The following is a 15,164-nucleotide window of genomic DNA, read 5'->3' on the forward strand; positions in this document are numbered from 1 at the left end:
AGAAAATATCATCAAGCTGAAGTTCTGACTAAAGGCATGGTCACATTTTTTGAAATGTGGTGAAATGTCTATTCATCATCAAGATTCATTGTCTATTGTCAATAGTGTATCGATGTATGAAGCACAGCTCACAGAGAAGTCATTTTCAAGCCAAGCAGCTTTCTGTTGGTCAATGTGGCAAACTCATGTGACCCCACTGAGAAATCTGCATGGGGAAATCTTTCGCCCTAATGCGAAATTCCTGTTTTCATGAATTCCCATTAAAAATGACTGGATTTCACCCAAGAAAATTTGCTGAACAATTGTAAATGGCACCGCACCTTAGCACCTCCTCACTCCTTTCATAAGATCGGAAAAATATATATATAGAGTAAGTGAGTAAATTAAGTCAAAATTTCCATTTTTGGGTGAACTATTCCTTTAAAAGACGAGGCACTGTAATTTGCTGAAATATTTTCTCCAATTTCCTGTCTTTTGAGCAATTCAGTCAGGACATATTAATTCCTCTTCCCCAAATGTCACCATCCAGTACAATAAACAAAAACAGAGCATATCCGTTCATGCAACTACACAAAATCAGCTGCCTCAGAACTGTTACTCCCTTTTGCTTTTCATCACTTGATCATAGGCACTGCCACAATTCAGTTCAAATAAACTCTCAGGGCCTCATTTGCTCAGGGTTAAGTTACTGAACTGCAGCAATTAGGACACTGCTTGTTGTCAGTGCTAAAGAACTAATAACAATATCAACACAACAAGATTTCATAACAAACCACTACACATTCTCCACAATTCCACACATGGCTCTTTTTCTTATCTTTCTGTAAATGCTATAGTATTTCTCTCTGCCTGTGAATCAAAAAGAAGGTTTTCACCATCTGCCGCTTAGCGTGTGTTTGGTTTGATGCCTTTTTGAAGCTGACTGTAGCTAGCTAAGGTATTATTTATTTATTTACTAAATAAGAGCAGTTTAGAGCAGCATGAATGGTCTAGCCATGCTGTTCACCAGCAAAACTAGCTTGCTTGCTGGTTTATCAAAGAAAATCTTGCTGGTTTAATTAAATTGTTCACCCAGAAAGGAAAATTCAGAAAGGTCATTATTTATTCACTCAGGCATTTCAAACTCATAGTGGCTGTTCACACAGAGCACGTTTTTGCAGCCTTTCCTGTTGTTTTTCTGCAACAATGTCTTTTTTGTGAGGTGAATTTCGTAGATGTTAAGCATTTACTACCCCTTGAGATTTTAAGTTAATATTTCCATGTTCTGTATGAATGTATGCTGTTTTTGTTTTTTTTCCCCGTGGAAGACTCTTGAAATCAAATCAAACATTGAACATATGCCACACTGATCTATTTTGGCAGGGAAGACATTGGATTGCTTTGCTGACAGCCGCTCTACTCACGTCCTGATTGGACATCTCCCAATAAGGCCTTTCTCCGTAAGACATGACCTCCCACAGCACAATCCCGTAGCTCCATACGTCACTGGCCGAGGTAAACTTACGATAGGCGATGGCCTCTGGTGCGGTCCATCGAATTGGAATCTTGCCACCCTATAAACAGACAAAATCCATCTGTCAAGGATACATATTGCCATCTGTGACAATATCCAAACACATATTTTGGAATAACAAGCATATACTCTAACTTTCATATGCCAAATCATGTAATCTGTATGAATGTTGTTTAAAACAGGCCATATGTAATTTGTCAGAGATGGTGGAGGAGGGGGGATTTTTGAGAGTGCCATACATCTAATGAATGAACGTTTGAAACAAGCTCTGAGCTACAATTAGGATTTGATCATGTTTGAAAGGGAAATGATAATATAACATCAATGTTAAGCCCAAAGTATACTTCGTATAGTCTATGCGCAGAGTCGAACGCGTAGCCTTTTTTAAACTCAAAGTATACCTAATTTGATAGCGGCGGTCAACACATGTGCTCTAGAAAGTTTCATCTTTGGCCAGCATCTGCGCTGTTTTTCTCCAGAAGTTATGACTGATAAAAATGTCATTGTATTCTTTTAAACTAAAGTTGCAGCTGTCTCATAACCCCCTCATACAAGTGCTTATCAATGCAGGTGTCTGTTGTTGTTGCAGGCTCCGGTATTTTGTTGTTGTTCTGTCTCTTTAGTTTCATTTTCTGCTGTGAAACAACGGCCGGGGCCAGTGTTGCCACCTTGTGAAACAACTGATTATTGCAAAACAAATTCAATGCGCATGGGCGACCTGAAAATTATACATGAGCTGTGGGAAATTATAAGTGATGGAGGGACAAGATTCAAGTTTTATTAAAATGTCTTCATTTGTTTCAAAGATGAACAAATGTCTTATGGGTTTGGAACCACATGTAAGTAACAGATAACATAATTTCCGGGTGAACCATTCCTTTGAGGCAAAAAACAAAAAAACTAAAACAAAAATAAAACAAACAAACATACATAATTAACTCAATCAAAGAGTCAACTGGCTTTTTTAAAAGTTGGGACTTTCAAAAATCACCATATTGAGCGTTACGATTTTCAATTATTTTTTCTACAAGTGGTCCAGTTACTCCTAGGCTATATAAAATACAACAAAGAATACTGGAATATGTTTTACAAGAAAATACTATTTCAATTTCTGTACTTCACATTTTCACATTTATTTTTCAATGTGCTACTTTCTGTTTCTTTGCATTTGTGAAAATTGTTTCTCAAGGTTTGTGGTAGACAACCACCTTCATCGATCCTGTCCTCAGCTCTGAAAGCTGACTGCATGGGCTTGTTTCATGTGCTCAGGTCCTCTTCCTCAGAGGACATTGCGTAGTATTTACCCAGCTCGGCTGCTGGGGTAACTCTACACTCAACCTTCATGAAGGAGGTAGACTGAGAGAGAACAGGGTAGAGCCAAAGCCAACCAGCAACCTGGCCAAGTCACACAATTCCTACCCACATTCTCCAAACATAAGGCCTTTAAAAAATAAACCCACTTGTGCACAGGCCTCCCCATTGAGTGCGTACAAACAGTCCCTGCAAGATCACTGCTAATGAATGTAAAATGTGACACAATGTATCCTTTTGCTTTAATAGAAGTAGAAGGTGAATGTTGCCAGCATTCTTGTGGGTTTGAGGTTCTCATAGCCGCACAATGATGCAGTGGGGGGTCTGGTTGTAACGGTGAAAACACACATTTACATTGGCTGTCGGACACAAGTACAACCCAAGCAATTTGGGTTTATCTAACTAATAACATGTTGGACTTCCCCTCCCCAGCATATGCCATATATCAGTGTAACACTTATGTTAGGTGACACTTGTATTGGTAATTTAGGCAGCAATATCTCTTCAAGACTCACATGCTGTGGATTTATGCCCGACTCTAAGTGTATTTATGCATTAGTTATCTCTTCTGAGAATGAATGCTGCTCTTAAGGATGAGAGTGACGAATATGGTTATTAATCCCAGGGAATAACGATCAGACATGCTGGCTGAGAGGAGACAGTGAGCTACATTGGTCAACCATGGCCTGGCCCACACAAAATATGCTCTGCAGAATCATTTACAAAGTTCTACACATACCTTGTCCCTTGCATGTCATGTTGATGCCTTCAGCTACTAAAAGAGTGTAGTCCTCTCAACTCTGTTGAACACATTTTACCTTGTTTAAAATCCACAGATTCAGTGCAGAGTCTAACCACGGCTGAGAGAACCTTCGGTTTAAGGCGTAAAACATGTTCCTTCCCAAAATCTAACCTCAATCAATCAATCAATCAATCAATTATGTATCTATATATGTATGTATGTATGTATCTATGTATGTATGTATGTATGTATCTATCTATCTATCTGTCTATCTATCTGTTTTTCACTCCGTCTGACCATCTATCCATCCATGTTTAAAAGTGCGAGGTCAGCAATTTTTTTTTTTTTTTTTTAAAGAATTATAAATTTTATTTAGCAGGGACATGTTAATTGATAAAAATGACGGTAACACTTTATTTTTAGGGACTTTTAACTAGTTGCTTATTAGCATACATATAGAATATTGGCTGTTTATTAGTACTTATTAAGCACATATTAATGCCTTATTCTGCATGACCTTATTCTACATTCTTAATCCTACCCAATACTTAAATTTAACAACTAACTTACTAACTATTCATAAATAGTAAATTAGAATGGAAAAGTCGTAGTTAATGGTTTATATGTGTTCCCTATACTAAAGTGTTACCAAAATGACAGTAAATCACAATGTTAAAAAAAGATTTCTAGGCTTTTTTTATTTTTATTTTTATTTTTTAAATTCACCAGACTTATCCTTTGAGCTAGTCAAGACAGCAACAGGAGTATATTTCAACTTCCAAAAAATGTCAAGTTGAAGTATTATGGGACATTACATCTAAACAGATAAAACATGTAAATTCACTGGGTAATATTTGTTATTGCTTATTGTTTGATTTGACTGCCGAAAGAAAAAAGAAAAGAAAAAAGAAGAAAAGTGAGTGTGACTTACTCTTGTTGTGTAGGCAGCTTCTGGGTCATCCTCCAGCACTCTGGACAAGCCGAAGTCTGACACTTTACACACTAGGTTGCTGTTGACCAGGATGTTGCGAGCGGCTAAGTCTCTGTGCACGTAACCCATATCCGACAGATACTTCATACCAGATGCAATGCCACGTAGCATGCCCACCAGCTGAATCACTGTGAACTGGGCGTCGTGTTTCTGAAAGAGACGGGAAGAAGGGAAAAGTCAAATATGTGTTTTATATTGACTGTATAAACAGAAGTCATGCTATGGGTTATAAAACAAAATGGAACATTGGTGACTCATATCTCAAAGCACTGCCTGACATTTACAAAGACATCTGTCTTGAGCTAACTCCATCTCACGACTCATGAAAAGGTTTTGCTGAGAGTAGCAGATCCTTGACTTAATAAACATGAACATTTGACTGTCTTTTCTGGTTCTATCCATGGTGTAGAGCAACTTGTTGAAGAATATAAATAGGATGTACAGAAGAACACATCGCTGACTGCATATCTGAACTGATGCCCACTGGCAGGCTCGCAGTGTTTACACTGCTGCGTGTGAATAGGCCTTTTATACGAAGAACGATATGCTCAGGACTTGGAGATAAACACCATGGGAGGAAGCGCTTCAGTAGGAGAGGGAGAGACTGGCCGGATGAGTGAGATAGCATTGATTTGTCAGGGAGCTCTGGAGAAATGGCTTTCTATACCAAAGACTGCAGTCATAAAGAAATAGTTCTTCCAAAATGCTTTTTACTCATCTTCATGTAGCTTACTGTTGTTCCAAATAAGTGTATTTTTTGGGTTCATGTTTTGAATTAGATTTTTTCATTTTAATTAGTTTAGTCATTTTGTTGTGTATTTTTATCCTTTTTTTATTTTTTTATTATTATTTTTTTTTAGTTATTTTAGTATTTAAAGATAAACAAAAATGAGAAATGCCTTGGCAACTATCTGACATAAAATAAGTATTATATATATATATATATATATATATATTTTTTTTTTTTTAATGCATGAGTCATATGACTAATATATATTTATTATATATATATATATATATATATATATATATATATATATATATATATATATATATATATATATATATATATATATATATATATTAGTCATATGACTCATGCATTATATTTTAAGTCTTCTGAAATCATTTGGTAACTGTAGATTAAAGGATTAAAGGATTTTACTGAATCAAATATTTCAGTCTTTGGAGTCATTTTTGCAGCTTGTCATCTCCAGTCCCCATTCAGTTTTTCATGTTTGTGTTCCACAGAACAAAGAAAATCATACAGGTCTGGAATGACATGAGAAGTAAACAATGCCCAATCTTTATTATTGTTTGATCTATTGCGCTACTTGCAAATTTCGAGTTTTGCCCTTTCTTCCTCTCGTTCCTTGTCTCTGTCCACCCTATTTTCACTTTCTTTCTATGTCAGTGTTTATGTACTGCATACAAACTAAGTTTGGATGAAAATAAACCCTGGACCACCTGGAAGAGAAAGGAGCTCTGAGAGGTTCAAAGGCTTGCTAATAATAGTGACATGAGCAGTGGCAAGGAAGCGCGTTCGAGGGAGGATGACAGATCTCTTTGATAGAGTGCAGGCCAGGCTGCAGTGCGCAGGAAATTGCTGCAGAACACTGCAACTTTTCTCTCATTTCTGGGAGTGGGATCCTGTGCAGACACACATGGAACACAGTTCATACAGGTCTTGCTAACTCCATGCCTTGTTTGCTCAGGTTGTTTTAATAATCTGCCTTTGCATACTCATTTCGGTAGAGTGAACAGTTAGTGTCCACTTTTCCGATGCTCTTGATTCCGGATGTATTTTTTTAGTTCACTTTCCCCTCACCCCCATAGAACAACTAGCTTTGAGATGACTTACGATAAAAGTCTATGAAAAAAGGGCTGTGTACTTAAATTCTTGTCAATATAAGACCGATGAACATAAGTCAGTAATTAGTTTATTGCAAGATAATCTAATATACACAACCAATCACAAGAGTCAGTAATGAAGTAGTCATGTTAATTTTTTTTCAGCCATGATGCATTAAATTAATCAAGTGATAGTAAAGACATTTACAATGTTACAATAAATTTACACTAGAAAGGATGTTACAAATCCTGTTTTTTTGAAATTTCTATTCAAAGAATCCTGAAAAAAAAAGTATCAAATCAGCACATTTTTAAAATAGAAAAAAGTTATTTTAAATTATAATAATATTTCACAATACTGCTGTATTTTGATGAAATAAATGCAGCTTATGATTAAAAATCATTAAAAAAAATAAAACAAATAAAAAAATAAAATATCACACCGACCCCACACTTTGTACAATAGTGTATACAAATACTGTATAGAAGTGCCACAGGAGTGGGTAGTCAGTGCTGTGCTTGTTTCCATGGAAACAGAGACTTCTCTGATTGGTGGATCTCTTTTCAGGATTATGTGTAGTGTAGTTCTCCACTAGGCTCTTTTTAACACAACTTTTTAAAAATGAAGTTTAAAACACATCTCCTTGTGGCTTCTATATAACGCTGGAGTTCATGTTAAAAGTTCTAAGCAAAGGTTTACACATTCTGGCTAGAAATGAATCTCTAAATGGAGAAAATGAATAGGATTTTTACTTGCAAATTATGCACTCCCATAACACACTGTATATTTATTATTGTAGTATTATTAATTGTATTTATTATTGTATTATTCATTGTAGTTCCCAAGTCTAAACCACTGGACATTTAGAAACTCTTCATTGAACCTCTAAATAAATGGATGGATGCCTGAATAAAGATGAATTTGTTCCCACTTTTCAGTTATTTTTATGAGTGCAAGCTCCATCCAATGCATCAAATTCTGGCGTGTTCATTTTGTTCTACAAATAGCAGATTGTCTGGCACGCCCTGCTGGTGGTAAACTGCTGAAAAATGACACAAGGCTGATAAATTCATATGTCAGGTGTATTAGAGCCAAGGCAGGATGGCCACAGCCAAAGGTTAAGCTGACCCATTTAATGAGCTCATTAGCGCATTTATCAGCACTTTTCAGATGGGCCATCCCACAGCCTGTTGTTTGCTTGTTTATTTTCGCAGTGCGAGCGATGGGCTAAGAGGAAGTCATCTGAAGGACAGAGCATGCCCAGTCTGTTTAACTGGCACGGATGGGCTGGCAGGCGGCGAGCCAGTCTCCCCAGTGCCGGTTCAGTCTGCCTACAAGCGAATCCGCGCTCTCTATGAGCGTTTCTTCTGAGCACAAGCCTGGTCTGTTCTGTGTGAGAGAATGAGGCCATTGTGCATATAGGCTCAAGTGAAATTCAGACACTACAAAGCGTTTGAAACACAGGTAGTGTCAGTGTCTATTTAAAGAGGCCTGCGCCTCAGCAACGAATACGAATGTGATGAATTTGTGCGACGTTACGAACACAAAGGCACCGTCAAAAAAAAAAAAAAAAAAAAAAAAATCTAATCTCTGTGCAGCAAATAGAGACATAGGTGAGGCAGCGGAGAGCAATTAGTGTCTATCTGTATAAATGAGAATAAAATGTTCAGAGAGCTTGGGAGAATTTAAGGCATGCTGTGATAAGCAGGTACTGTGAGAATGCAGGAGAAGCTAAGATGCAGATGGGTTTTTAAATGATTTTAGGATGAGCCCTCTGTGCCTTTCCTCTGATCATACATAATGGAGTCTCATTAAATGCGCTCAGTGTGTCACACTCACTCGCAGGAAGCCATCCAAGGAGCCGTTCTCCATGTACTCGGTCACTATCATCACGGGTTTACCTGAGGAGAGAGAGAATTCAGACATGTCTTAGTCTAATCGAGAAAAGATGTGCCAAATCTAAGCTGTGCTTTTCTGCAATGCTGTCATTTCTGTTGGAAGGTTAAATTACCCAATTTGCAAACTAATGAGCTTATGTTGGACAAAAGAAAACATCTTCAAAGACAGAATCTCCAAGAAAAAAAAAAAAATACATTCAAAGGCATGGATAAGTTTGACCTTAAGTTTAGATATATATGCTCAGCATGACGACTTTCAAAGTTATTTCAATGACGACACTGAATCTGTCTAGAAGGGATTTATGAGTACGGGTCATGAAACCCGTCAAGAACGTTTTTTCATCATGATAATTAAGCAAATTTCTCTACAAAATACACTAATGTTCAAAATTTTGGGGTCAGTAAGATTTTTCAGCCTGGTCTCATTGTTAATACGTAGTTATTAATACGTAACTTTAAAAGACACAAAACGTACATATTTGTACGTTTTGAATGGTGCTAAAACGTACAAATACTGACGTAATTATGGCACCAAAACGTAAACATACTTACGTTTTTACTGCGAATAAAACGTAAAATATTTACGAATCTTTCATGTCATAAAAATATATGTATAAAATATATATAAATGTTCCCTTTTTAACATTTTTAGATGAATGTAATATCCCTAAACCCCACCCCACCCCGAACCTAAACCTAAGTTACCCATTTTATACATAATGTTAAAAGAATAAATCATAATGGACAGAAATGTGTAGGAAAATGACAATTTTAGTAAAAATATGACATTAAAACGATATTTTGAGCCACTTATCCTACACCTACCCCTAAACCTACCCATAACAATTTCTTAAAACTACATACTGTTAATAAATGAAAAACAGACAAACAAGCGTAACGTTAATCACAATCATTTATTTTTTGCAATTATGTCAAAAGTGGTACCAAAAGTTAAAATGATGATAAGTTCCAGTCGCAGTCCTCTCTGGCTGTAACGTAATAGTTTTTATAGGGTACAGAGCAGAATATAATTTATTAATCCGTGAAATTATGAATCTGTCTTCTCTCCGTGAAGGCGCGCACTCATTTCAAATGTCAATCGACTGAAACACGGCAAATCGCAATCTGCGACGAAGCAGATGAGAACCAATGAGAAGGAGGTCTCTGCGGAACAGAAAGGGGCGGTTCCCAACTTTGGGGTGTTGTCACACGGGAATAGGTGTTTTTCAACCTCTTTACCTGATTTGCTCAAATCGAGTGGGATATTTCCGGAAAAACAATTAAGATATGTATTATGAATGTAAGTGTATTATTTAAGTTGTTTAACGTTTCTTTTGTGTGAATATGTTTGCTAGCTCGTTGTAAAAAGCTCCAAGCAATCTTCCACTCACTTCTAGCGATAACTATTATTAGCTAACATTCGCTATTCTATTTGATGTATCTGTTAGTCACTTGATTTGTTTAAGTTTTGCGAGGTTGTGGCTACAGTGTCTGTGGTCAATAAAATGATTATAAAGTTTAAAGTCTTCAGAGTCATCATTTCAGGTTAACACATTTTTTTTTTTTTTAAGTTTACACAAGGTCAGTAAGTAGTCTTATGAATGCGCGGGCTTTGACTGTGACGGTCGCTGTTGCTGAGAATGAAGGTGAAGATCGACAGATAAAGGGCTGAATTTGAATCTGTTCCTCGCAAACATATGGATTCTAAAGATATGGAGTACAGCAAACAAATAAAATGGGTGTGATTTGTTAATTTATGTTGTGCTTTGATGTATCTTATGGTTGTATTGTCAGTCACTGCATAGGAAAAAAATCGCACAGCAAAATATTACAAAACGATTATAGAAATGTTATTCATTTTAAGGTTTCAAAGTGTAGTCTCTTTAACATTATGTAACGTTAATGACAATTGAACACAACATATTTGAATCATTAAAGCCACGATTTTAATATTAATACATGGTAATTCATATACATTCACACTTTACGTTAGATGTTTTACGTTTTTTAAGATGCTAATACGTAAGTATTTGTACGCTTTAGTGCTATACATACGTCAATGTTGTACGTTTTTGTGTGTATGAAAACGTTAGTAAATGTACGTGTGGTAGAACCACACTTCACGTCAAAATACACACGTATTCTCATGAGATCACGTTGCATTTTTTGAAAGAAGTCTCTTATGTTTACCAAGGCTACAGTTACTTGATTAACATATTGTGATTTATTATTACAATTTAAGACAACTGATACATTAATATACTTTAAAATGTCATTTATTTCTATCCGGTCTTCAGTGTCACATGATCCTTCAGTAATCCTTCACATATGCTGATTTGGTGCTCATGCAATTAACATTTCTTATTATTAAAACATTATTTTATTTCAGGGTTTTTGGATGTATAGAAAGTTCAAAAGATCAAATTATTATATATTATTGAACTGCTTGAATACAGGTAAAGTGTAACACCTGGTAAAGCTTTTATTCATCTTTTATGTGTAAACTCTTCCATTACTAAAAGTTCTATACTATACTAAAATAAAAGAAAGGACAATTTGACAGAAAATATTTTGCTTTACCTGTTGGTTTGTAGTATTTGATGTCTGTTTTTATGTCTGTATTTTTTTAATGTAATGAAAATCAGTATTGATAATAATGGGAATTAAATAAAGAAAAGGAAATATGCTTAATTGCTATGAAAATGAGGAAAATCTTAGTAGGCTTAGATTCTGCAAGAAAAATACAATTGAAAACATAATTTGTTTCATTTCATTTTGTGCTAAAATGTGACCTGGATGAGTTCCTGACAGGTTTCACAAGATTCACTCATATAGTGCTCATAGCTACATGTGGGTGTTATAAAAGGCCCTGGGTTAAGCAGCTGAATCTTTTTTATGGAGTTTGAGAGGGTGAACAGATCAGGCTGTTGGCTACACACCAGGTTTTCAACACATCACAGAATTTGTCTGAAGCCCATAACAAGAGCAGGGCTGTCGGATCAGAGGTGCACCTCTTCACATGACACCTCTGACACCACGAGGTCAGCAATCATAACCATGACTTACAGTGACTTCAGGTAAATGAGAGTTTCCTGCAGGATGAAAAGAGTCTTGGGCTGAACTTGGACGGACCACAAGGTCAACTGTCACTGTCTGACAGCTTTATTTTCTCTGTCCTGCTGCTCGTAAATCACTGGTTTTATCATCTGCACTTTATCTGCGCCTTATTTCAAAGACTGTACATAAAACGACTTTATATCAATAATAGCCTGATGACCAGCCTGTGTTGTCACAATATAAAGTGCAGTAGTCATAATTTAGTCTTTTTTTCCTATCAGAGTTCCAACAACTGACAGCACAGCAGTGTGATGAATGGAATTTATGAAATGTGTGTAATTAAAATGAGTGGAGAAGAGCAACACTGCATAGCTTATGAATATAACAGTCTTGCTTTCATCAAATTTCTTCTGCAGATTGGATGAATGCTGCAAAATTATTTTTGATTAGTTTTTGCATCTTAAAAGGAGATTAATTTACTTGGGAAACAAAATTGTGTAAAATAATAAGACTATGAATTCATGTGCCCTCGTAATCTTTAATCAAATTAACTTGCATATTCTTGAAGCTCATTTCTTCTCTTCTCTGATGATGCACTTACTGGACACCCTGTCACTCACATGACATCATAGCAAACCACAATGATTCAACAATCCAATCAATTCCCAATGGACAAAATCAAGTCCCAGCCTACATTTTTTCTTGCTCAAAAAGAAAATAGGGAACTTAAGTAAAGATAAAGATATATCTCTATAATATTCTCAAAATTCTCTGTTTTCTGTAAATAAAAATATATATTCTCTATATAAAAAAACAAGACAAAATGCTGATTTTTAATTAATTAATTAATTGATTAAATAATTTATTTTAATGCATTGCAATACTTTCAGTGTTTTACTGCAAACAGTTAAAACATTAGACAATCTGTAATGCCAGTCTTTAGATTTAAGTTGAGTTGTTTTATGGCAAAACAAATCCCTCCTCCTCAAACCACACATCTATCCTGTAAACTTTTGATCCTGAAATCCTGCTCTTAATCAGTATCCCGGCCCCTTCGTCTCTGTGAAGCAGCAATTGCTGCTCCGCAAATATTTTGCCTAACACAGGGCCAAAATCAGCAGGTTAAATGGGGTGTGAAAGTCTCTGGATTATTAAGAATTAACAGGGCAGAGTTAATAAATCACGTCACGTCAGAGGCTACAGGAGACATATGCCAACCTCCTCTGGCCCCACGGCCCAAACTCGGCACCCCAGACTTACTTTCAAACGCACGCAAAGTGCACCACCTCCCTAAATACACTCACACTCACACACACACAGTACAAAGCCTCGTTCCTTCCCAGGAACAGCCACATTTGACAGTCATTTACAATGAAGTTTCCCATTATTTACAGTCAAAAACTCTAGAGCGTGAGCACAGTAAGATTTACTCAACCAACATAATCCTCATTTTATGAGGAATTATGGACATGAAAGGAAACTGTTACATTCCTTTCTGAATACTACTTAAAACAGAATGAAACAAAACTTGGCTGGGAAACAGAATGTTTTTCATTACTTGTTTGAAAAAAAAAATTGCCTGTATGAAAAACAAGTAATGACTAAAATGAAACATTTGATTTTGCATAAAAATTATCAGGTAATTGTTCTTTTTATATATATATACTTTTATATATTTAAAATACAACATATGTGCAATTATTTTTTGGATAAAAAGATGCTGTTAATGATTACTTTACTTCAACAAATGCTTTTGAACAATAGACCATAAGAATATTTTTTTTTTGGGGGGGGGGGGTAAAAAAAAAAAAATATATATATATATATATATATATATATATATATATATATATATATATATATATATATATATATATATATATATATATATATATATATATATATCTGGAGACTATCAGTAAATTTGTAGGTTGATGTCCCCAAAATGCCCAACAAAATTCAGGATGCACACAAAAATCAGGCTGTGCACATCATTTGTGTTTTTGTGAGTGACTCAATGCTCAAATATCAAATATATTGAAGACGTCAAATATATAATGAAGACGTCATCTGTGCTCTCCATCAGTGGAGTGTACTTCGAAGGCTTGCAGACTCAAGACGGAGCAAAATGTGGAAAATTAAATACACCCAGGCCTTAGCAGTCTTATGGTAAAGTGTGAACATTTATTTTATTTTATTTTTTTCTATTTTCTCATATATCATGAAAAAGAGTCCCTGAAGAGGATTGTGGAATGGATTAGAGAATTTCGCTTTGATCATGCTACATAATAGAGACTGATCTAGGGAGATTTACTACCATAGGTGATTTACAGCCCTATGTGAATTGTCTCTCATGCTGGACATTGGCCCAACATTACAAGAAAGGGGTCAATAAAACAGTGGCTTTCTGTGCAATGGATTTGCCAACTTCATGACATTCACTAATATTCCATAACTGGAAACAGCTAATGTTTTATATGAGATACTCCCAAAAGGACGAGCTCTGAACTAACATCTGAAAATCTAAACATGATAAATGAATCTTCTGAACAGATTCAACTTATTATACAGCACAGGAGAATTATCACATGCTTTTCGTATAGAAGCAGCAGCAGCAAAAAAAAAAAAAAAAAAAAAAAAAAAATCCTCTTTCTCCTTTTAACGTGGAATAATAATAATAAAAAAAATTGTATTGAAACTAAATTTAAAACAAGTGAGTGCAATGTTACTTACTTCGTGTGACTACACCCTCCAACCTGATGATGTTGGGGTGGTCAAACTGTCCCATGATGCTAGCTTCACTGAGGAAGTCCCGCCTCTGTTTCTCTGTGTATCCAGCTTTGAGAGTCTTGATGGCCACACAGATCTCCTTCTTAGACGGTAGCTTCAGTCGGCCACTGCACACCTCTCCAAACTCCCCTGGTGAGAGATGCTTATTTTAGAGAAAATTAAGGCTAACAGGAAGCATTGATTTCTCTTCTAATTAAACTGTATTTTTGTTAATTACCTCTGCTTTCTGCAGTTGATAGATTTAAGAATTACATCTAAGCTTTGTCTAAGTGTCTCTGTCTAAGTAACAAGACATAATCATCTGTGGGAAAATGGGACTAAACATCCAATAGGACTTTTTGGTACAATTTTCTCATAAAGTGGGTTTTTTATCTGGGTTGGAACATTGTTATCAGCCATTTTTGTTTTAGATTATTAAATGCAGCAATGTGATTAGTAACTGTTGAGACTGCATCTCAGAATAGAGGCAAATGATTCATTAAAAAGGGAAACGTCTCATTTGAAAGTGATCACATTAGTGTAGGTGTACAAACTTCTTCCCAACATTTTTACTAAATATTTAATGGTACTATGAACTGTTTGGCTGCTATTGACACTACTGACACAATGTGTAACTGAAATTGTGCTAAGTTAGTAACATTAATAATCTCCCCGGTAAAATAAATAAAAGTTATATAAAGTAAGAATGCAAAAGTAACAGTAAAGACATTTGTAATGTTACAAAAGATTTATATTTCAAATAAATTATGTTCTTTTGAATTTTCTATTCTTTAAAAAAAACCTGGAAAAAAGTATGATGGTTAAGCAGCACAACTGTTTTCAAAACTGATAATAATGAGAAATGTTTCTTAAGCGCTATAAATTCATTTTAGATTTCTGAAGGAATCTAAAACTGAAGAGTAAATCAGCTTTGCCATCACATGAAGTACATTTTAAAATATATTAAAACAGAAAAGTGTTCTTTTAAATTATAATAATATTTCACAGTATTACTGTTTTTACTGTATTTT

General features: G+C 35.4%; 1 protein-coding gene across 2 annotated transcripts in view; it reads right to left on the reverse strand.

Annotated features, from left to right (window-relative positions):
* Positions 1 to 15,164, reverse strand: part of epha3 (eph receptor A3) — a 135,046-nt gene that overhangs the window by 18,320 nt on the left and 101,562 nt on the right. For both annotated transcript variants that reach the window (XM_067410714.1, XM_067410715.1), the window contains exons 11-14: positions 14,098 to 14,283; positions 8,249 to 8,310; positions 4,498 to 4,707; positions 1,404 to 1,553 (exon numbers count right to left, since the gene is read on the reverse strand). In XM_067410714.1, the coding sequence (XP_067266815.1) occupies positions 1,404 to 1,553; positions 4,498 to 4,707; positions 8,249 to 8,310; positions 14,098 to 14,283 (608 nt within the window). The remainder of the gene's footprint in view (positions 1 to 1,403; positions 1,554 to 4,497; positions 4,708 to 8,248; positions 8,311 to 14,097; positions 14,284 to 15,164) is intronic.

This window comes from Chanodichthys erythropterus, chromosome 14 (assembly GCF_024489055.1).
Source record: "Chanodichthys erythropterus isolate Z2021 chromosome 14, ASM2448905v1, whole genome shotgun sequence".
Taxonomy (NCBI): Eukaryota; Metazoa; Chordata; class Actinopteri; order Cypriniformes; family Xenocyprididae; genus Chanodichthys; species Chanodichthys erythropterus.